The sequence below is a fragment of the Malus sylvestris genome, chromosome 5 (genome assembly GCF_916048215.2).
Source record: "Malus sylvestris chromosome 5, drMalSylv7.2, whole genome shotgun sequence".
In the NCBI taxonomy this organism is placed as follows: Eukaryota; Viridiplantae; Streptophyta; class Magnoliopsida; order Rosales; family Rosaceae; genus Malus; species Malus sylvestris.
Window position 1 is genome coordinate 1,255,926 of NC_062264.1, and position 23,726 is coordinate 1,279,651.

Consider the following 23,726-nt stretch of genomic DNA (forward strand, 5'->3'; position numbering starts at 1 on the left):
TTTTTTGCCCCTCCAAGTCTTTGGTAGCAGAGTTTGGTGGCCATGAGGAATCCAACGGTGTTCTGACAGAATTTGAAAAAGTAGGATTCACCTTCGAGTGTTGTATTTTAGAAATTGTCCTACTTGACTGCAACTAGACTTTCTTATGGCTCTGAAAGTGTATTTATACACTTAAACTCTCACTAGCATCCTTCCTTAATTGGGATTGTTAGTTGCTTGGTTTTAAATTGTTCGTGTTCCTTTACTCTTTATCGCTTCCGCTTTGCGCACATGGCTGCGTGACTCTTATGTGACGGCCAGCACGCCTCAACTTCGGTCGGGGTGTGTTATTTTAGGTTTTTTTTTATGGTTTATCTTTTAGATGATGAATTTGATGCGCTCTGTGGAGCCAAAAATAATCAAGAGGCGACACGTGGATTTTTAGGTGAAGAGGACAAAATTACCCTCGAGACACACTAGATTTTCTACACGCGAGCATTGGAGAATCTTCCATCAACCGAGTCAAGAGTGCCCAAAATAGGTAACAAGTTCAAATTTATCTCATCCATCTTAACTCCATATCCTCTACAAGGAAATCATTCCATAATCTTCAAAACCTTCCACATAAATTACATAACCTCCCAAAAACATTCATTTTATTATGTTAATTAGCCAATTAATATATTTATTCCTAATCAATATATTAATTACTAATTAAATCACCAAATAACACCCAAAATATACATAAAGGACCAGTCATGCCCTATAAATATTACTCACTTTTCTCTAAAAAGGGAGGTTCCACACTCTTGCAAAACTCTCAAAAACTCTCAAAACACTTTTCTCTCTAAATTCTAACTTTGGCATCGGAGGTTCTTCGGCCAAAGCCCTTCTATTCATCATGGGCGCGTGAGGCTCTTGGCTTTAACCCTAAGGTGTTAATTGTTTTGTAGGTGCAATTTTGTCCAAGAAGAAGGAGGTGGAAATTTGCATCCACACGCTCTATTGCAACTTTGAGGATGTATATATGAGTTTGTATTTAGTATTTCTAAGTCAATTTTAGTTTTTTTTTAACTTCTTCCTTTGAAATCTTCATTGTGCGTTTTTTATATTTTGGTCAGATTATGAGTTTCAATTTTGATTATCTTAATGTGCTAAACGTATGCTATGATAATTTAAAAAATTATTTGTTTTCATTCTCATGATATTTACAAGAATACCGATAAAAAATGGAGAAGGAACTACCTATTGATAAGATCCCAAACAAACATGTCTCTATTTTTACACATGGTTTAGAGATATATGTTGGAGTAAAAACTACTTATCTAAGCCAACTGATTCTCAAAGAGTGGAAAAAGAAAAAACATGAGCAGTATGTATTCTAAATTCTCTATATCATTCTACAAATTAATTATCTCAAATTATTAAAAAATAATAATTTATGGGTGCATGAAAAAGATTAATAGTGACCAAACAACTTTTCTAAATATGTTAAGTCTTCTCTTATTTTCATACGGAAGTATACTATAAATTCAAATTGCATTCAATTTTCAAATAGAAATAAAATTGCATTTTTTGTCAGTTTTACAAGCATCACACCCGTCTCAAAGTACAAAGGTTGAAGTACAAGATTAAGGTAACCTTTCTTATTATTCAATTTTGTAAACATGATTACAGTTTGTTACCTCAAACTTGACAAATTATTTATCTTTCAGTATTCTAAAAGTAACTGGAGTAAAAATATTGCCATGAGAAAATTGTCAAAGTTAAAGGTATTTATGTTAAATTGCTTATAACCTTTATATTTGGGATTGTGCATTATAGTTAGACTTCTTATTTTATCATTATTGCTTGTAGATTAACTATGAAAATCTAAAGCATCAAGTGCAAGCAAATGAGTGGCAATCATGCCTTTGATTTCACACGAAGACGTTATGTTTACATATGTACATGTTGTCCATATTTTGCTTTGCTTCATATATTAGGAGTTCATCCCTAGCTAGCCTATAACTTTGACTGAAAACTTATGAATCTGAAAATTTTGATTTAAGGACATAGGTAGATATTTGACATTTTGCATCAGAGAGAGAAGAAGAGAGATTTATTATGTTCTCCATTTTGTGTTTTTCCTTTAATTTTCACTTATTGGGTCCAACCTTCATGATGTTCATACCTTAAATTTCATCCTTTAGTAGAGTGAATGGGCAATGTAACATCTCACATTGACCAACGGAGAGGGGTTGATGTGCTTTATATGTACATGCCCACCTTCTATAGCACGAGGCCTTTTGGGAACTCACTGGCTTTAGATTCCTTAGGAACTCCAAAGTTAAGCGAGATTGAGCAAGAGCAATCTTAAAATGGGTGACCCACTGGGAAGTTGCTCGTGAGTTCCCAGAAACAAAATCGTGAGAGAATGGTAAGCCCAAAACGGACAATATCGTGTTACGACGGAGTTGAGACTGGGATGTGACTGAATAGTATTAGAGCCACTCTGGTGTTTGGTGTGGATGTGCTGGTGAGGACGCCAGGTTCTCCTTAAGTGGGGTGGATTGTAAGATCTCACATCGACCAACGAAGAGGGGGTGATGTGCCTTATATGTACATGCCCACCTTTATATAGCACGAGGTCTTTTGGGAACTCATTGGCTTCAGATTTCATCGGAACTCCGAAGTTAAGCGAGTTTGGGCAAGAGCATTCCCAGGATGGGTGACCCACTGGGAAGTTTTTATGTAAGTTCCCAAAAACAAAACAAAATCGTGAGGGCATGGCCGAGGCCTAAAGCGGATAATATTGTGCTACGACGGAGTCGAGATTGGGATGTGACAGAATAGTATCAGAGCCACTCTGCCGTTAGGTGCGAGTGTGCCAACGAGGACGTCGGGCCCCTAAGGGGGTAGATCATCCTACATCAACCAACGGAAATGGGGTGATGTGCCTTATATGTACATGCCCACCTCCTATAACACGAGGCCTTTTGAGAACTCACTAGCTTCGGATTCTATAGGAACTCCGAAGTTAAGCGAGATTGGGTGAGAGCAATCCTAGGATGGGTGGCCCACTGTGAGGTTGCTCATGAGTTCCCATAAACAAAATCGTGAGGGAATGGTAAGCTCAAAGCGGACAATATCATGCTACGGCGGAGTCAGAAGTTGCTCGTGAGTTTCCAAAAACAAAACCGTGAGGGAATGGTAAGCCCAAAGCAGACAATATCATGCTACGGCGGAGTCAAGACTGGGATGTGACCGAATAGTATCAGAGACACTTTGCTGTTCGGTGCAAATGTGCCGGCGATGACGCTGGGTTCCCCTTAAGTGGGGTGGATTGTAAGATCTCACATCGACCAACAGAGAGGGGGTGATGTTCCTTATATGTACATGCCCATCTCCATATAGCACGAGGCCTTTTGGGAACTCACTGGCTTCGGATTCCATTAGAACTTCGAAGTTAAGCGAGTTTGGGCAAAAGCATCCCTAGGATGGATGACCCATTGGAAAATTCTTGTGTGAGTTCCCAGAAACAAAACAAAATTGTGAGGGCGTGGCCGAGACCCAAAGTGGATAATATCGTGCTATGGCGGAGTCAAGACTGGGATGCGACAGGCAATGTGGCAACTTATTAGGTTTAACCTTACTCGAGTTATTTTGTTTGTTGTTGTTTGGATTGGAGTAGAAATTTATTGCATTGCAGCTGAGTAGCAGTCTTGAATTTCAGGAAAGTGAGATTAAGGATCAAGGCCCAGCAAATTAAGCTTTAGAAGAAGTATAAGGCCAAGGTCCCCTACTCCTGTCATCAAAAGCTTCAAATTACAACACCCTTTATGCATTGATGTTCATGTTCTCAAAAAAAAAAAAAAATGACACCATAATAATCAGCAAGCAAAAAAAATGTGGAATGGTTAGTGTACCATTAATAAATTTCATTTTTTTCTGTATAATGAGTGGGTGTAAAAGATTAAGTTAGATGATTGAAAATAATAGGAAATTGTAAATAATAAGAAATTATTGTGATGGACACACACCCACAATTTATAAAATAATAACTTAAGAAATATAAGAATATATAAAAGAACACATTTTTAGGACGCGTAACACCCGTGAAGTAAAAATGATTCTCGTATGCACATGCGGAGAGGCTAGTAATAATTAATGTCATAAATACATCTCACATGATACGGTGAATGTGAATGTGATAATAAAAACAAGATTTAGCTAGTGTTACTCGAAAGAAATCTGCAAAAAAAACAAAGGAAAAAGATGAGAGAATTTGAGGGGAAAAAGAAAGAAACAACAGAGAGAAAATAGTGGAGCAAATTGAAAACATTGAAAAGGAACCGGAACCGAGCTAAATACTTGAAAACAAGATTCAAAATAAAGAAAGAGGACAGAGAGAGAGAGAGAGAGAGAGAGAGAGAGGAGAGAGAGAATGGCGAGAAGACTATGAGATTTCAAAACGCAAGAGAGAGAAAGTGGGAAGAAAGAAAGAGATAGAGAGAGAGAGTCGAGAGAGAGAGTCGAGAGAGAGAGAGAGCTTCTCCCACATTTCCCCTTTCCTTACGTTCGTTCGCTCGCAGTTCGCTCGATATCTCTTAATCCCTCAATTTCAGTTTCCTCCAAAGAAACGAGAGATAGAGCGAGCGAGAAACCCAGCCACACCAAACGAGATCGTTTTGGTTCCCGAATTCCCAATTCCTAGGGTTTGAATCAGATCCGTCGGTCTCCCTCTCAGATCTTTGATCCTCAACCCTCTGCTGCGATGGAGGCGATCGAGGAATTGTTGCAGCTATCAGACTCGATGCGGCAAGGCGCTGCTATCCTTGCCGACGAAGATGTTGACGAGAACACAACCTCCTCTCGCAGGGCTTCCAGTTTCCTTAACGTCGTCGCTCTCGGCAATGTTGTAAGTCAACCAATCCCCTTTCGATTCGATTCGTTCGCAGTTTGATCTCTTTGAATCGGCTTGCTCAGTCTCAATCGGAGATCTTTGAATCCACGCTGCGTCTTTGGATTCCTAATTCATGTTTCGTAATCGATGTGGGTTACAGTCTGAATACCCTGTGCGTTTGTCTCACTAACTGATGACTGAAAATCATAGCTCCCAGAAGACAGATATGTTGAATCTGAAATTTAAACGGTTAATGGAGTTTGATTTGAAATTGCGAACTTTGAGAATGACCACCAAACGCGATAATGATTTCACAGTCTCGCGCAGTTCTTGGCGATCTGCATCTACTTTGCTTCCACGATTCGCCTTACTTTGTTGCTCTGAATTAACTGAAGAAAGTTACATTCAACAGTTTTCACTGGTTCTGTTCTTATAAATTCCTTATATATAGGGAATAAACTTTTTCTTAATTGACTTGTTCTCTAGCTGTGCTTATAGTGTGCATTGTCGGGCATGCCCGGATATGTGCATTTGTTTGTTCATTGTTTATATATGTTTTATTCAATGGTTATCTATTCTTTTAAGCCACGATAAACAGCTTGAAGATGAATTTACATTTTCTTTTTTGAGAAGAAACGAAGAGATGAATTTACTTTTGAGATATTAAATTTGAATGTTGTTTTTCTTTGTCTGGAACTAATCTTCCACTTATCCATAATGAGCTCACTTGCAGATCCTGATATATATTTACTTTTCTCATGGTTATTGCTAGGGTGCGGGTAAATCAGCAGTTTTGAACAGTTTGATTGGACATCCTGTTTTGGTAAGTAGGATAAAATATATAATGTTTGTGTGGCATGTGACCTAATAAAAGCTCTAATTTGTCCTAAAGTATGTTTCTCTTCTCCATTCAGCCAACTGGTGAAAATGGTGCTACTCGAGCTCCCATTAGCATTGATTTGCAGAGGGATGGCTCCTTGAGCAGCAAATCTATTATATTGCAGATTGACAATAAATCTCAGCAAGTTTCTGCAAGTCAGTCACTACACTTTTGTGTTCTTACATTAGTTCAAGTTCATGTTTTACTGTTGCTTGTGTTTGGATATCTTTGGTCAACATTAGGAATCCCCTTTTGAATGGCCTTTTAACTCATGCTGGCTTATACTCAGCTGAAGCCTATGTGATACTAGAAATACTTCATGATGTATTGAATACATAATGTGTCATAACCATGCTAATCTCATTCTTATTGTGTCAACTTTAAACTTTAATGTGCTTGCTGTTCAGGTGCTTTACGGCATTCTCTGCAAGGTAGGCTGGGAAACGCCACAGGAAAAACCCGTGATGAAATTAATTTGAAACTACGAACAAGTACAGGTTAGTTTAGTTATTACCTATCTTCACTGAGTAATTAATGATAAGTGGTTATTGAAATTTTATGGTTACTAACATGATTTTTATTGCAGCCCCACCCCTCAAATTGATTGATTTACCTGGGCTTGATCAAAGGATCATGGATGAGTCTATGGTATGTGATTGTTTGCAGTTCTAGACTATTTAATGTCTCAGTGGCGCCACCACTCCCATTACTGAATTTCAACTTGGTACTGAAATGAAATTCTTTAACTTTTGTAGATTAGTGAATATGCTGAGCACAATGATTCAATTTTGCTCGTTATAGTTCCTGCATCCCAAGCACCTGAAGTTGCTTCATATCGAGCCCTTAGAGTCGTCAAGGAGTATGATGCAGATGGTAAAAACATTGCTATTTAGTTTGTACGACCCTTTCCCTACTTTAGGGAGTGGGTTGCTTATTCTTTGATCTCTAATTGTTTTAATAATTATCAGATCTGTTAGTAATGCTGCATGTTAGAGTTCCTGTAGATTAATTGACTCCCTCCAATATCATTCATCTTCATCCCCCCATTATTTTATTCTAGTGTTATGTTTAGTTGTTTGAAGTGATTCAAAGGACAAAGGCTTTGTTGCACCCCACTTAGTGGGAAAAGGTTTTGTTGTTGTTGTGTTGTTTGAAGTGATTCAAAGGACAAATCAAATGTTGACAGGTACCAGAACTGTTGGTGTTATTAGCAAGATAGACCAAGCTGCTTCAGATCAGAAAGCACTTGCTGCAGTCCAGGCTCTTCTGTTAAATCAAGGACCATCAAGAGCATCTGATATCCCTTGGGTTGCTTTAATAGGTCAATCGGTTTCAATTGCTTCTGCACAGTCTGGAGGTTCTGAAAGTTCTCTAGAAACTGCCTGGAGGGCTGAAAGTGAAAGTCTGAAGTCTATTTTGACCGGAGCTCCTCAAAGTAAGCTAGGAAGAATAGCGTTGGTGGATGCTCTGGCACAGCAGATTCGTAGCCGTATGAAAGTTCGACTTCCAAACCTCCTTTCTGGGTAATTTTTCATGAATTCTGTTTAACTTGTTTTATAATATTCTTATACATTTCTCATATTATTCAAAACACTCAACTTTAGAATATGTTTGTTGCCATTTCACAAAATGGTCCCTTATGAACTGGCTATTGTGCCAGTATCTGAACCTTGAACCTAGCTTCCACTAGAAGAAAAAAACCTTGGCTTCAGTAAAAATGAAGAAAAACTTAGCCCACCTATGAGTTGCCACCTGCTCCCTTCATTGTCCGCTTCTAGGGAGATGGGCCCAGTCATGGTCACATCATACCTCCTATTATTTCTATGTTTGGAGACTTTTTGCTGCTGTTTGGTCAGGGTTTTTTTCTTGTTACCTTGCTCTCCTTTTTGGGATAGATCTGGAGTTGTGGATTTGTTTTTCTACTGGATTGATCCACTCCATCCCAGATGTTTTGTGGGGGGATTGTTTTCTAGTACCTTTACTAATTATGAGATACACATTCCTCAAAAGATTTAGGATAATTTATTAATTTACAGTGTTATGTATTTCTAAGTGCTTCTCAGATCTCACTTGGCCATTCCACTTTCATTGACCTAATAAAGTTAGATCAATCACCACTTTAATATATCTGTAAGTGTCAGTGTAGAACATGAAAACTTACTGATCAAACTGCTACGTTGAATAATATACGATCCCTGCTTCAACTTTGGTAATTTTTTTCCTTCATTAATTGGTCAGTTTCAACTTAATAGTTATTTTTATTCTTTTCCAGGTTACAAGGGAAGTCTCAAATAGTTCAGGATGAGTTAGTAAAGCTTGGTGCATCTATGGTGCAGAGTGCTGAGGGTACCAGATCACTAGCTTTGGAGCTTTGCCGTGAGTTTGAGGATAAGTTTCTCCAACACATTACAACTGGTGAGGTGAGTTCTTTAAATGGTCGACTTGTGTGTGCTAAGTATTTTGGTATATATATATTTTTACTTCCTTTAAATTTTTTATAAGTGAAAAAACAGGAAATTGAATGGTTCATAACCTCATATATGACAAGTAGATGAGTGGCAACAAGATAAAATTCCTCCCAAGTCAATTTCCCACCTTAAAAGTGTATATTTAATTTAAAATCTTGTAATGTATTGGGCCTTCTTTTTTAATCAAGAAGTTTGTCCGATCATTGTTGGACTTTGAGACCTTCTTGAAGGTTGGCTTACAATCTCATAAGTCACTCCTTGCTTTTGGTTTATAGATGTAGGCCATATTGTACTTATAGAAGAGTTAGTCTTAAGTATCTAAGAATAATATTGTGTTCTATTCCCAAGCTTCTATCAGTTGGACATTCAATTTATTTTTTCCATTGTAATGGATCGTAAACGTATTAGCTTCAATTTTTTTTTCTGGAGTTAAACTGGTCAGTTTGTTAGTACTCTGGTTTATCACATTTTTTTATGATTTTGTGAATAGTTGAATCTCTTAGGGTATATAGTACTATTTAGTTTCCTATGATGAAATAGAATGTTTCTGGTACATGATTGTCATGGATTTGTTTGGATTATTAGTTCATATGGTTTTCAAACTCTATGCAGGGTTCTGGATGGAAAATTGTTGGAAGTTTTGAAGGAAATTTCCCAAATAGAATAAAACAACTCCCATTAGACCGACATTTTGATATCAATAATGTGAAAAGGGTATGTTTTGTCCTGGTTTTGTTTTTCTGAGGTTTAAAATTTCTTAACTTCGCATGACCTTTTGCTATCTTTCTATTTAGATTGTGTTGGAAGCAGATGGTTATCAACCTTATCTCATATCCCCTGAAAAGGGGTTGAGGTCTTTAATAAAAGGGGTCTTAGAGCTTGCAAAGGAGCCATCACGTCTCTGTGTGGATGAGGTAATTCTAGCTATGTCTTTGCATCTGCACTTGTTTGAATTCCATGTACCCTTTCCGTTTTCGATTCTACAGAAGGCTAACCTTTCCTTTCATTCTTTCCTCCATTTCTTATTGAGTTAATTATAATTTGATTTTCTGTGTCTGGAGCCATTGAAATGATGAAAATCGCTTACTTTGATCTATTTTTTTAGTCTTCAAGATTGTATTTACAGTATGCTTTCTGTTTTAGACATTATTTGCTCTAAACTTCCTTGGGTTTATTCTAATATCAAGTAATAAAGAAGTCCCATTTTTTTGTTGATTGATTAAACAGGTACATCGTGTCCTGGTAGATATAGTTTCTGCTGCTGCAAATGCTACGTCAGGTCTTGGAAGATACCCTCCTTTCAAGAGGGAGGTAAGATACCTTAAATATTGTAGTCTTTTTGCATTTAGCTCTGTATTTTACAGCAGTTAATCCAATGAATAGATTCTGTACTTCTTAATTTCATTTCTTCAACTCTTTCAAGGTTGTGGCCATTGCAAGTGCTGCATTGGATGCGTTTAAGAATGAAGCAAAGAAAATGGTGGTTGCACTGGTAGATATGGAGCGTGCTTTTGTGCCTCCCCAACACTTCATTCGCTTGGTGCAAAGGAGGTAGTCTCTATTTTTCTGTTTGACTGTTGACACATAATACCGGTTCCAGGCACAAAATGTTTAAGCTGCTTTTCTTGCATGTGCTGTCAATTCCTTTTAATTGCAGCATTATGGCATGTGTAGTTGATTTTTGCATGTGCAGATGGATAATCAAGAAGTGGATACCTTAATGTCATATGGTTTATGAGAGTTCATAGAATGTCTGCCCGCTCATGCTCGCAACACATTTCGTCCCTGTGGGCTAGTTTATTAAAATTCTTTGTTTTGAGTCAGTATTCTGATGTGTGTTTATGCAGCTTGTTATACAATATATTAATTCCTGGTCTATTACAGGATGGAGAGGCAGCGTAGAGAGGAAGAAGTGAAAAATCGATCTTCAAAGAAAGGACAAGAGGCAGAGCAATCAATAATGAATCGGGTATGGACTGACTCTTTGTAGTTATGTTAACCAAAATTAATGAAAATGAAAATATTATGTAGACATGAATTTCGTTTGCATACAGAGCTAATTTCTCTTGACCTTTAATTATCTAAGCTGCTTGTTCTTACTGTTCATTATCCGCTTTTTTTTAGGCAACGAGTCCTCAAACAGGGGGGGAGCAAGCTGGTGGAAGCATGAAATCAATGAAGGATAAGGATAAATCTGGTAAGGACGGCAAAGAAGTACAGGAGGCAACTGGTTTGAAGACCGCAGGTCCTGAAGGAGAAATAACAGCAGGTTTGTATGCAAATGCTTGCAATATTGACTTCTTGGAACAGGGTTTATGTGAAACAGTTCTATTTTATTGATATATTTGGGAAACAGGTCTGCTGCTGCCATTTTTTTCTTTAGTTTTCCTAATTGAATGCCCTTTAAGTGGTATTTAATTTTTCATTTAGCTAAACACCAATACTTATTGTATGTGAAACAGTTCTATTTTATCTTGTAACTTAGAATTACCTAAACAACATTCCATGGAGGTTTTTCTTTTCGTATGCATGTTGTTAGTGCATTATCCTGAACTTAGAATCCTTGAAAAATATTTGGCAATTACGTCATTTTTTGTATAAAGTTTTGCAAAAAATGCATGAACATATTCTTTAGAGACCTTTGAGGGTCACTCAAGAAATGTTGAAACAAACATGGCAGGTCTTTTATGTTCTAATTCAATCACCCGTCCCCTGATTCGTAATTAATAAGATGATGATATTAACTCTGAGATTTTGAACTCAGTGTAATTAATCAAGGAACTGTAATGTGCGATTCTGGTCATTTATTTGTTATTGCTTTTTCTTTTACAATTTTACATTAGTATGCTAGGCGTGAGAACTTTGAATTCTTGAAAGAACCTGGCAACTTAAACAACTTTTAATTTTGAAACCATCTTGGGTTGGTTTAACAGGGGTTTGCTTAACCATGTAGATTTCCTAAGTTTTATAAATTGCATGTATTAATGTTGTAGTTTCAAATATCTGCAGGTTTCTTGTATAAAAAAAGTGCCAAAACTAATGGATGGAGCAAGCGATGGTTTGTTTTGAATGAAAAGACTGGAAAGGTTTGTAAAATTACTCATACGCCTGAGAAATCCAGGTGTACATAACGCTTATGGATTATTGTGTTCCGATGGATATGACGCATCAAATAGGTGACACATGGTGGTGTGATCTTTGTATATTTTGATATGCATGAAGTTTAAGGCAGTGATCATTTTGAGTTTGTTTAAACTATTATTATTTTCTTTTGTTGGTGTGTGTGGTTTGTACAAGTTTGGTGCATTGTAAATCAAAGATATACAATTTCGTGACAATATGTTGAATTCGTTGTAAAAATAAGCAATCATCTTTAAAATGCCCCGTACCAGTTTACATCTTTTTCAAAGAAATAAAGAGCAAAATAAAGTTTAGGAGTTAGTCATGCCTCATCTTTTTTTGGGTGAAGAGTGTGCCTCGTCTTAATGAAGAAGATAACAAGAGTTGTGATTTGTTTGAGTCTTGATCTCCATCATAAATTATTCTATGCCTTTAATGTTCTTGCGTCTCTTTCAACTTTCTCATTGCTAGACAGCAATTGCTAGCTTGCAGATTATATACGTGTCGCAAGATGTTGGAAATGGTGTCTTTTGTTTGCTTCTTACATTATTTATCTTTATTTCACTTCTGAACTCTAGATTATGAATGTGTTTATATTATTGATGCTGCTTTTACACTTGCAAATTGTTATGTTGATATATCTTGGCCACCCTTCCTTTATTTCACAGCTTGGTTACACCAAAAAGCAAGAGGAGAGACACTTCCGTGGTGTCATCACTTTGGAGGTATTGGAATCCTTCAATGCCTTACCTCGTTAAAATTCATATAATTTAATTATCATACTACCCATCTGTTATACTTGCATAGGATGTCCCCTGGAAGGAATATATAGTGTAACCTGATGACTAGAAAGTAATGTTTTGATGGTTTTTTTTTTGGGTGAATGTGTTTCCATGATGTTATATACTACTGTTTTGACTGGACTTGAGATTAGCATATTAAACATGTCAAAACAGCATGTATGTGCATGTTAACAGCAATTATGCCAGTGGCGTCAATGACCAAGCCCATAATTGTATTGCAGGAGTGTAATATTGAAGAGGCTTCAGATGAGGATGAACCACCTCCATCAAAGAGCTCAAAGGACAAAAAGTCAAATGGACCAGAAAAATCACCGAGTCTTGTGTTTAAGATAACTAGCAAAGTTCCATATAAAACTGTTCTGAAAGGTATATTCTCATTTTTGGTTGTTGTAGTTGTCTGCCAGTGGCTTCACCCGGTCTCCCACATGAGTTCATTATCATCTTTCTAAAATCTGTTTTTCCTTGCAGCGCACAGTGCCGTTGTGCTAAAGGCAGAGACTGTGGCTGACAAGCTAGAGTGGATAAATAAGATTGGAAAGGTTATTCAACCTTCTAAAGGACTAATGAGGGGTGCTTCAACTGAAGGCGGTCCTACAATGCGACAAAGTCTTTCTGATGGTTCTCTTGTGAGTTGTTGACTTCGATAACTTTTATAATTGTGATACTATGAATGGATGCTTGTGTATGTGTGTGAGTGTCCTTTGTGCATTTTGATATTTATTCTTTCAGTATCTTCTGAGGCTTACCTATTTCTTTGTAGTTGGGATTCTTTATGGCTATGTGTGGGTGAGGGATCTCTAGGTTCCAAGGGATAGAGCTCAATGGATCGCAAAAAATTAGATAGGAGGGATTAGAAAAGCCCTCCATCAGCATAACAAAGGCATGTAGGAGGGATTTGCAAATGACACCTTCCAAGTAGGGTTTTGCATTTCCTTCTAACAAACCTTTGTAATGCTCGTGGAGGGAGTTTCTAATCCTTCTCATCTAATTTTTTGTGATCCATTCCTTGGTAACTTGACCTCAATTCCTTTGGGCTAGGAATTTTTTTTCGCTCACACATAGCCTATGTATGAATTTGCCACACTACAATTATGCACATAGTAAAATATGGAATGGGAGTATTATTAGGCAACTTTGTTAGAAATGCACTTCAAAAAATTCGGCCATTTTTTTTGAAAATTTAATATTTATTTATATAAAATATTTATTTTTTCAATAATATGTTAAAAATACGAAAAATTTATGTGTGTTATTGAAATATGAGTCTAAATAACATGTATTAAACATGAAAAGTACGTTAGTACGTGTATCATACGTTGGAGTTTTAAAAAACGTGCAATTTAACGAATTATTAAGACGTGTAGCCTTAGCTTTGTATTTCTGAAGTGTCAAGTTGTCATGTAACCTCTTTTTAGGATACAATGACTCGAAGACCGGCTGACCCTGAGGAAGAACTCCGGTGGATGTCTCAAGAAGTTCGTGGTTATGTTGAAGCTGTTTTGAATAGTTTGGCTGCTAATGTCCCTAAGGTAAGCTTGGAAGATCAGCTTTGTATTTGTTGTCCTTATGATTGGACACTTGGAAAATTCTTTAATGCATTTTGTTATCGGTTGAGCAGGCAGTTGTTCTTTGCCAAGTTGAAAAGGCCAAGGAAGACATGTTAAATCAGCTATATAGCTCTGTCAGGTTAACTTGATATTTTCTTTCCTTCTTTCCATCTATATATTTATTTTTAAATATGGACTTGTTAGGCTGCTTTTCTCATGTTATTTGTGTCAAACAATAATTATGTTTGATAAGTATTTTCATTTTTCTGTGGGTAGTGCTCAAAGCACAGCAAAGATTGAAGAGCTGCTTCAGGAGGATCAGAATGTGAAGCGGAGGAGGGAGCGCTACCAGAAACAGTCATCACTCCTTTCCAAACTAACACGCCAACTGAGCATTCATGACAACCGAGCAGCTGCTGCATCCAGCTGGTCCAATGGTGGTAGTGGTGCACCAGGTATGCAATAGGAAATGTTATCGTTTTGTTTTGATGTGATTATAAAATTATATAATCTCGAGACTTGCTTATTAATATATAAATAATAGAAAGTGCTTGTAATTTGCAACATATATTGCGAATATTACCTTTGTAATTTTAGATTTCTTTGCTTTTCTTGTCACTTGGGAAGACCCCAGATGGTGTTCGGCCAGGGAATTCTTATGCAAATGCATCTTGTTTTTCCCAACAATGGGGGACCTTAAAATTGATCTAAACTTTTACCTCTGTTCTTTTGACTTTTATTTGCTTGGTAATTTATGGACACTGTTGTTAATTTTGCAGAAAGCAGCCCAAGATCTTCATCCAGTGGTGCATCAGGTGATGACTGGAGATCCGCCTTTGATGCCGCCGCTAATGGCCCAGTTGACCGTAGTTCTTCATTATCTAGATCTTCATCCAATGGTCACAGCCGACATTATAGTGATCCAGCACAAAATGGTGATGTGAACTCTGGTCCAAACTCTGGTAGCCGTCGTACTCCAAATCGGTTGCCACCTGCACCGCCAGGTTCTTCAGGCAGCAGATACTTTTAGATGCGCTACTAGACTGATATTAATTGATGATTTATATTTTACTTTGCATGCATTATTGGTGGGTGAGGGCGGCGCCGCCCCACTTAATGATTTTTCTAGTAGAATATCCTTTAGGCGAGGAGAGAGGGTGTGTACATACAAGTTTACATTCCTATCAGCTTCTTACAGCTTTCCCGAGTATTACGAGGATGGGTTCAAGGCTTACTTGAAAACATTTATCATATATTTGTCGATTCAATTTTTCTTTCTGCTCGTAGAATTTTTTTTTTCCTCTTTTTTTTTTTCCTTGTCCAATTCATTTTTGGATACTAAGCTGTATTTGCCTGTCATGATTTTGATTTTTGATATGTATGTCCAAGCTTTTGATGGGTTTGTAACGTTTGGATCTGGAGGATGGATATATATAGTGCTTCAGCCGTCCTAATTTATCATATTTCTTCTAGTGGAATCCCACTTCCACAATGGTTCTCGTTTGCTTTTGTACTTTTCAAGTCTAAAACACTTAATTCACTTTTTTTTTTCTTTGAACAAGTAAATTTACGTTATGTATAGGTCTTTAGCATTCGCTGAAGATGTTAAAATACACTAATTTTTTTTTTCTTTGAACAAGTAAATTTACGTTGTTATAGCCTGTCCTGAAAGATTTTCTTTGTTGGTCTGAAGTGTATAATTTACCCTTAAACGTTTGTGGTGTTGTGTTGATGACCAATTATTTTCTTTCCTAAATTTTTGGACCCAACTAGAACTAAAATTTTTCCTAGTTTTGGTTGGTGGCAAGTAGGACCACACACCCAATCTTGTTGACCCTTTCTCTCTCTCCTCAGTTTTTCTCCATTTTCCGTACAATATGTACGGACAAACCTCAAACCAAGCAATTTCTTCATGGATCGAGGTTTTTGAAGTCACCTTCGTGTTCCTTGTGAGCTCAGGAGCACATTTATATCGTTTTTAGATCGTGAAGACCTTATTTTCCCGAGAACCCAGTTTTGGGTTACTGTTCTTGCACTCGTGATTTCGAAGTTTTTAGGAGATTTTAAGCTGCTAGGAATCTTTAGGACGTCTTCGTGAAGCTCGGAGAAGAAAAACGAAGTGTTTTGGACATTGGGAAGTTGAGTTTGACAAGTTTCAAGTTTGGTCGGAATATCGAGGTTTCTTCGGCGAAATCCTGTGGATTTCAAGGCTTGAAAGTGGTAAGGTTTTGTTCTTCTAGTCCTAAGCTTCATTTTGGTACAAATTTCATGAGTTTTGGTGGAAAAATGAGCGAGATATTGAAGTTTTAAACTTCCCCAATTTTCGACGATCCCAGCGGTGGCCAGCGCCGGACACCGGCAAACGAAGGAAGAAGGAGGAGAATATTCCGTCAAAGTTGACAAAATATTCTGACGCCGTCAGGTAACTTTAACGACATGTTCTGATTTTTGACGGAATATTCCATAACGCCGTTAGGGAATCCATTTGGTGTGCCAAGCACGTGCCTGCGCGTGAGCCACGCGTTTGGCCGTGCCTTGGCTGGTGCGTGAAGGTGCGTGGGGTCATGAAATTTTTTTCTGAAAATATGGGGATGTTCCTGAGGTAGAATGGATCATGGTGGTATATTCAAATACCCTATCTGAGCAATGTATGAGAAGTTATTTCCTAGTTTTGTGTATGTGCTTTAAATAACGTTTATTCAGTTATTTTGCATATAGGTGAGACCTATCCTGAGGATGAGCGCCATTAATCGAGGCTCAGGGGCTACGACCCTTCGACATATCAGTGAGTGGGTTTTTGGTTTTCCGTATATACCTATATACTTGAGATTTTTCCCAGAAAATGAATTTGAATGATTATATGTTTTGAAATGCCATGCAAAGTATCTACATATTTTAATTATGCATTAGTAGTTGCATATATTTATGATTGGTGCTGCGGACGCACAGGTAAGTTCATAAATTAAAGATTTAAGATTGCTTCAATTATGCGAGAGATAATGTGATGTTTTGAGAGCTTATAAACATGCACCCCGGTGTTAGTGCTCCCGCCCAGAGTTAGGGCACAATCCTTCACGTGATGTTCACCTCCCGCACCATATGCTCACCTTGGATACAAGTTAGGTGCACAAGCTTGTCGTGCTGACCACTTTAGGTGGTTCCGACTCGTAGGTGACCCGCGATTATTCGCACAGCCTTCACGTGATCGTAGCACTAGAGCATATTTATTTTACACCTAGTCTTGTCATACATACCACTTTAGGTGGTTCCGACTCATGTGCATGATTTGATTTGATATGATTGAGATTGGTTATGAGCTTTATACTCAGCTGTGCAGATTGAGTTAGAGGGATTTGGCTGATGTGATATTTGACATTGATATATTTTGCCTGGATTACTTATAACATTGCATTGAGATACTTTGACATGGTATACTTCTATGGATTTTCATCTTGAGTATGATTTTTGATACAGCTTATTATTATTATTATTATTATTATTATTATTTTCTGGGAAATTATATAGGTTTTATGGCTAGGGGTTAGAACTTTTGAGAAATGAAATGATTTTGAAAAGTTTTGTTTTTGCCCACTCACACTTTCTGCGCCCCTCCAGGGTTTAGGTAGAAGTGCTTTGGTGGATCACGAGGATTTCGACGGGGGTTCTGACAGAACATCATAAATGTAGGATCACCCTTGAGTGTTGTTGTTGACCCTAAAAACTACCCAGCCTACGTGGCGCGCAGGCCGAGTAATCTATAAGCTAACTACGTCCTTCGGTGAATGCGGGGCGTGCCAACTCGTCGGCCGAGCCTGGTCAAGGAGTAAATTTGTTGATGTTGCGTTGGGTGTGCAGCTGACTTTTGCGTCTTGCGATTGCGATCGAGGAAGGAACACGTCTGGGCCTCTTGGGTTCATTTGAAGACAAGGCTACTATTCTTACGAAGTTCACGAATCGTCGTCGTCGGATTCGGTCACAGTGATGGTATTCGTCAGAGTAAACTCACGCCGAATCGACACCAAAGTGTAAGGGCACAAATACTCAAAGCGGATATAAGTCTTAATAGTGAACGTGGTTCAGCCGTTTGAATGCCGAACTCTAAATCCCACTTGAGAGTATCCAATCATAAAATAACTCGGCGTGCAATACGCCGAGCTCAGTAAGCTGTAACACCTCACTTCGCCGAGAAGGCTAATGAGATGACCTCAATCACTAAGGATTCGGAAACTCTTCTTGACCGAGACTTGGATAGGTAACCAACCGTCCTTGCCGCAGTGCTGTTGATGCTAATGGAAGATGCTGTGAGATCGGCTGATTCTACGACGACAGAGCTATCTATGCTGACTGAAGATATCACCGGTTGCTTTCACAGTGCTGTTGATGCCAACGGAAGATGTGTCAGCGAAAAGAGAAAATAAAAATCTCAAAGTTGTTGAGAGAGTTTGCGCAGGGTAGTTGTGTGTTGAATTGGAGGGCGTTTGAACGATACACAGCCTCCTCTATTTATAGCACCGGATACCTTCTAGGTCGAGTTAAAACCCTACTCGGATTGGGACTTCTTCTTCTAATCAAACACCATCTCAAGTACTCCTACTCCTATCAGGATTTTGAACCTATCCTTTCATCGAGCCGGATTCACTTCCGAGTTATTAATCTTGCCGAGACTCCTTATTGCACAAGGATTCAACCCGTCTTGTAGCATGACTTTACCGACCTAGGTTCGGAAGTCCACGAACTAAACGATCCATGGTGCCCTTGTCGTAAGGCCTTCCGAGCCGAGAATGATTCTATACTCGGCCCAAACTAATATTTTAGGCCCAAACATTGCCCCCTCGCTTCTGAGGGCCTCGACCTGAATTCTCTGGTTGAGCTCCGACCTTGAAGAAGCGAAACTAATACTCAGAATCCAAATACTCTATTTCCAAGGCGCACTTATTAAGCACGATTGCACGATCTTGATCCTGCTGACCAAAACACCACGTGGCATCCTTTAACACGGCTAATCCCTAATAATGACGTTTAAAGTGTGCGGCTCCTTGAACTGTCATACCATCATGACCTTGTTGCTGAGCACAACCCATGCCACCTTAATCCGCGAACCATTCAACATCGTGCAGACGCCAAAACGTCTTTCACCATAAATCTCGCCGCCACACGTAATCGTGCGCCCCCAAAACACGAAACCCTTGATCATCTCAACTGGATTTTCTGAATGTTCATAATGATTAGCGAATTCCTCGGTCGATTTTACCCTTCATTTTGAATTTCGAACGATTGCCCTTCCTTCCACAATTTTATAAATACCGAAATTCTCTTATTTGTACTTTACGCTTTCAAATTCTCTGAAATTCTTGCCATCGCTCTCCAGTGAATCCCCTTCTTCCAGATCTTCGTCTTTAAACCCCCTAACCCAGAAAATTCCTCTCGTGTCGCATCTTCAACCCACTTACAATGGCCTCCTTCTTCTCCAAGCTTTCCAAGGAATGTGACCAATGCCAGAAAATTATTGATCGAAGTTCTATTAAAACCATACGTTTTGAAAGCGACATGAGCACCCCTCATCAAATCCTGGGTCCTCTCTTCAAAGCGGTAGTACCACCAACCATCATTGGACTTCTCAAGGAGCACTGCCTATCACCCTTGCTGCAAGGGTTTGAATGGTCGAAGTGGGACTTGGCAAGGCCTCAAGGTTTATGGCCCTCGACCACTACAACCTGGGCAGCTTAGGTCGTACGAATGGAAAAAATCTTCGGCGAGCAATAGAAAGCCCTAGGCATCTACAACGCCATTCACCTCTCATCCATGGAAGTCATCCTAGACAATGAGCTCCTCTTAGCGGCCTTATGCTTCTGGTTTTCGGCCACCAACACCATGGTCCTCCCTCTTGGCCCCATTGGTCCCACCATCCTTGACATTACTGCCATCTTGGGGACTTCCCCGACCGGAATCCCAATCGACGCCGCCCTTTCTGGGTACCCGTCGAACCTTGACCCGAAGGTGCTTTTCGACAAACGGGCCCTTGAGACGCTGAGCGGTGAAGGCCAATCACCCTCAAAAGAAGAGGTTCACAAACTTTACAAGAACTTCTTCAACTATAACACCCTCTATCTCCATTTTGCTGGTTGAGGAGAAGATGCTCTGCGAGAAGGGGAACACGAGGCTTTCCTTTTTTATTGGTACAACAAATTTATCTGTTGTGCCAAATCCAACAAGTGTCTAGTCGAGAACATGCCAGTGGCTGAAGCCCTAGCTAGCAGTCACACTTTGGCACTCAGCCCGGCCATTCTAGCCCATCTCCTACGCTCATTGGCCGAAACGACCCTAGATAAGGTTGACTTGTACCAGATTGGTCCCCTCTGGGTCTTCCAACTCTGGTTGCAAGTGTAATTTGCCTCTCTTCGGCCAAAGATTGCCGATTTCTCGCCTATGGAAGCATTCGACCCTCAGCTAGCTTCTCGGCCAACACCTCATCACCAAGCTGAAGAGGTGTTCAGATACTTTTTTGCTCTCGACGATCTTTCTAATGACGAGTTCTTGATCTGTCGTCGTCGAGAATACCCTTCGTCGATCAGGCTTCCTTCATCAGCGTGGGGCGCGGATGAAGATGCTGACCTTCGTCAATCCTGGGGGTCTTTCGTGCTTACCCACGACCTGCCTCTCGGCTGTTATGGTCACCGAACGGGTTGGGAAGTGTATCATCCCAACTTCCTCGCTCGGCAGCTTGGCTACCTTTAAGGTTGCCCGGTCCCCCTTCTCTCCTCATGGTCCTTCCTAAGCTGCGGACGCGAACTCGGTTATTCAAAAAAGGAATGTAATGACGCTAAAAAGGAGTTCCAGGAGCGATGCCAAAAATTCCGCCTTCGACCGGTCATTCTAGAATCTCTTAGCACCGATACCTTCGGCGATTGGTGGGAAGAATACACTCATAGCTTCTTCAGCACACCGGTTGAAGACGTCATTAACAAAATCTTCGGCGATCGTCCCCATAAGGCTCCTGCTCCCCAACCTAAAGAGGCTACCCATGGTATATAGCTTCCTTTACATATTTAGAGAGAGATATATATATATATATATATATATATATATATATCCTTACTGTTATTGACTTGGCTCTCAATTTTCAGGTAGCCGAGTGTCGAAAAAGGTAAAAGCGGTGGCTGTAATTGCAGCCAAGAAAAAGACAATCCCCTCTTCCAAGCCGAGCAAACGACCCCGACAGAAGACTGAGACGGTCGCTGCAGTCCCCCGTCCTACAAAACGCGTCAAAAAATTGGCAAACAAAAGGCAACGAGAAATTCATGTCATCTCTAGCCAAACGTCGGGAATAGCCACTCCCGATGTTTCTCCTTCCACCCCAACTGTACACATCCCGACGGTCGTGCAGTCGGCTCCGATAAGTCAGGTGCCCAAAGCTCGTCCTGACCCTCTAGTCGTGACTGGGCCAATGACTGCTCCATTGGTCAAACCGTCTGTAGTTTCAGGGTCGACCGCTGCACCTGTTGTGGAAGAGGTGGTCCCCCTAGCCGAGAGAACTCCTTCTAAAAATCCAAAACACGCGGCAGTCATTCTAGAAGAGAGCGACGGGAGCAACGAGATTCCGCTGGCGGGTCCCCCTGCATCCGAGGCGGCTGTCCAAGTCGGCCTTTCTGCGGCCGACCGTGGCAAACGACCTGTCGTAGAGCCAGAGGAGTGATGGAAGCGATGAGATTCCGCTGGCGGGTCACCTTCAACCCCGCAATCAACCTTCCCCTGCGTCCGAGGCAGCTGTCCAAGTCGGCCTTTCTGCAACCGACCTTGGCAAACGTCCTGCCGTAGAGCTAGAAGCGACGGCGAAAATGCCCGTTTACCCGTAGGACTAGGACTTCAACATTCCTCCCCAAGAAGCCTCTTCGGCTTTCGTAAATACCCCAACTGCTTCTCTTTTGGTTACTTTTCTACCTTAGAATTCTAAACCAGGAAGATACTAAATGTTAGGTGCCTACCCATTCTTTTCATCGAAAATTCTATGTGTCGAAGAGTGTTATCTATATTTCTTGGCCGCCTCCGTGGCCATCGAACGTAGATAACCTTAATCGGCCGCGTGAATTGAAGAGCAGTCTAAGGCACTGGGCTCGGCCATTAAGTTCTTTAGGTTCGAGCAATGAACCTAAAGACATGGCCGAAGTCTCATCTAGGCAGGTTTAAAACAAAACCTTCTTGTTATGTTCTTTCGTGATATCCTTGAGCTTAAGCTAATTTTTGTGTGCAGCCCTCATAGGAAGTCGAGTTTAAAGCCCTCATGTCAAGCACTACTGGAGCGGCTGGCCCTTCGGCCACTACAACTGACCCCGCTGATTCAACTGCTCTGGTTCGGGTGCAAGAAGTTTTGTCCCTCTCTGCGTCGCAAGTTTTTGAACGTAAAAGCCTCGATTTATTGGGTGCATGCCTAAACGACCTCGGCGCAGATTGTCAAATGAGCGCCGAAGCCATCGTTCAGCCGTCGTCCACCTTAGAGCGAGTTCGGAAAACTTTTAGTGTCCTTGAGAACGCTCTTCGGGCTGAACAAGATCTGAAAGCTGCCATGGCCGTCTAAGACACTCTTTGTCCAAAGATTGATGCTTTAAAGGCGAAAGGGGAAGCCTTGGCCGACCTCGACTGTCAAATAGCCGAATTGGCAAAACGAAGGTCGGTTATTGTTTCTGAGCTTGCGAAAGACTTCGAGTCGGGCGGTAAAGATTGTTTAACCGAGTATGCGGCGAGCGCGAAACAAATCGAGCAGTTGAAGATGGACAAGAAGAACCGGCAGGCCAAGGTCATAATGGGCGAGGTGCGGTGGTTAGAGCTGAAGGCCCTTCTCGGCACTCTTCTTCCTTCTTCGCCCTGACTTTATTTAAATGTAAACTGATCGACCCACTCAATTTGTGTATTCTTTTATCGACCTTAATGAAATGAATTTCTATTCCCGCATTTCCCATGTGACCGGATAGTACTTCTTTAAAAACTTCCCATTGATTGGTAATCTGTGAACTAAACCGGTTCGGTCTCTAAGATGATATGTGCCTTTGCCGAGAACCTTATGTATGACAAACGGCCCTTCCCAATTTGGCGACCATTTTCCGAACTTGGGGTCTTTAATTCCTATGGGCAACACCATTTTCCAAACTAATTCTCCTTCGCCAAATGTTTTTTGTCGGACCTTTTGATTATAGGCTTGCTCGGCAATCTATTTTTGTGCCACCAGCAAGTTATAAGCATCAAGTCGCGCTTCTTCTAAGTCTTCTAACTCCTGTCTCATGGACTGATTATATTCGGCGCTAAACAGACTACTTTGTTCAATTATTCGTAACGAATTTATGCTTAACTCGACTGGTAACATTGCATCGTGTCTGTAGGTTAGTGCATACGGGGTTGTCCCAGTCTCCGATCGGAGCAATCTCGAGAATGCTGATCAACATTTTGTTACTTGCCTCGGCCTGCCCATTTGCTTGTGGATAATACGGTGTAGACTATTCAAGCTGAATATTCAAACTTGCCATATATTCTTTAAACCTCTCGGCTGTAAAGATTGTGCCATTGTCAGTTATGATCGTTTCTGGTACGCCGAATCTGGTCACAATGTGTTCTTCCACAAAGTCGCAAACTTCTTTAGACGTTAGCTTGACATACGATTTTGCTTTGCCCCACTTAGTGAAGTAATTGGTTGCTACCAGTATCCATGCGTGCTTGGCAGCCCCGAAAGATGGTGTGATTTTGCCGATTACGTCCATGGCCCATCCTCTAAACGGCCATGGTTTAGTGATCGAATGTAATGACTCGACCGGGACCCATTGTATAGGACCATGAATCTGACACTATATGCACCATCATGCAAACTCGATACAATCCTTTAATATTCTTGGCCAAAAATAGCCGTGTCGTCGAAGCAACCACCGCATTTTACATCCGAACTGATGAGCTCCGCAAACCCTTTCATGGACTTCTGTGATTGCTTGAGCACCCTCTTGGGGGCTGAGGCATAGCAGTAATAGACCATCCTCACCCTTTCGGTATAACTTGTTTTGATAC

General features: G+C 40.2%; 1 protein-coding gene across 1 annotated transcript; it reads left to right on the forward strand.

Annotated features, from left to right (window-relative positions):
• Window positions 1-4,330: 4,330 nt before the first annotated feature.
• Window positions 4,331-14,955, forward strand: LOC126621492 (dynamin-2A-like). The gene is made up of 22 exons (XM_050289996.1): window positions 4,331-4,879; window positions 5,637-5,687; window positions 5,779-5,899; window positions 6,152-6,241; window positions 6,331-6,392; window positions 6,500-6,617; window positions 6,931-7,267; window positions 8,017-8,164; window positions 8,825-8,926; window positions 9,007-9,126; window positions 9,440-9,523; window positions 9,636-9,763; window positions 10,097-10,181; window positions 10,337-10,481; window positions 11,222-11,298; window positions 12,001-12,057; window positions 12,357-12,501; window positions 12,604-12,761; window positions 13,551-13,664; window positions 13,754-13,821; window positions 13,959-14,137; window positions 14,462-14,955. The coding sequence occupies exons 1-22, from the start codon at window positions 4,736-4,738 to the stop codon at window positions 14,710-14,712; spliced, it is 2,784 nt and encodes a 927-aa protein (XP_050145953.1). The 5' UTR covers window positions 4,331-4,735; the 3' UTR covers window positions 14,713-14,955.
• The last annotated feature ends 8,771 nt before the right edge of the window (window positions 14,956-23,726 follow it).

Excerpts from the sequence above, each read along its gene's own strand:
- LOC126621492 (XM_050289996.1), top strand. The coding sequence starts at position 4,736 with ATGGAGGCGATCGAGGAATTGTTGCAGCTATCAGACTCGATGCGGCAA. Across the intron at positions 8,165-8,824 it reads AACACATTACAACTGGTGAG|GGTTCTGGATGGAAAATTGT; the intron begins GTGAGTTCTTTA and ends AACTCTATGCAG. Across the intron at positions 10,182-10,336 it reads AGCAATCAATAATGAATCGG|GCAACGAGTCCTCAAACAGG; the intron begins GTATGGACTGAC and ends GCTTTTTTTTAG.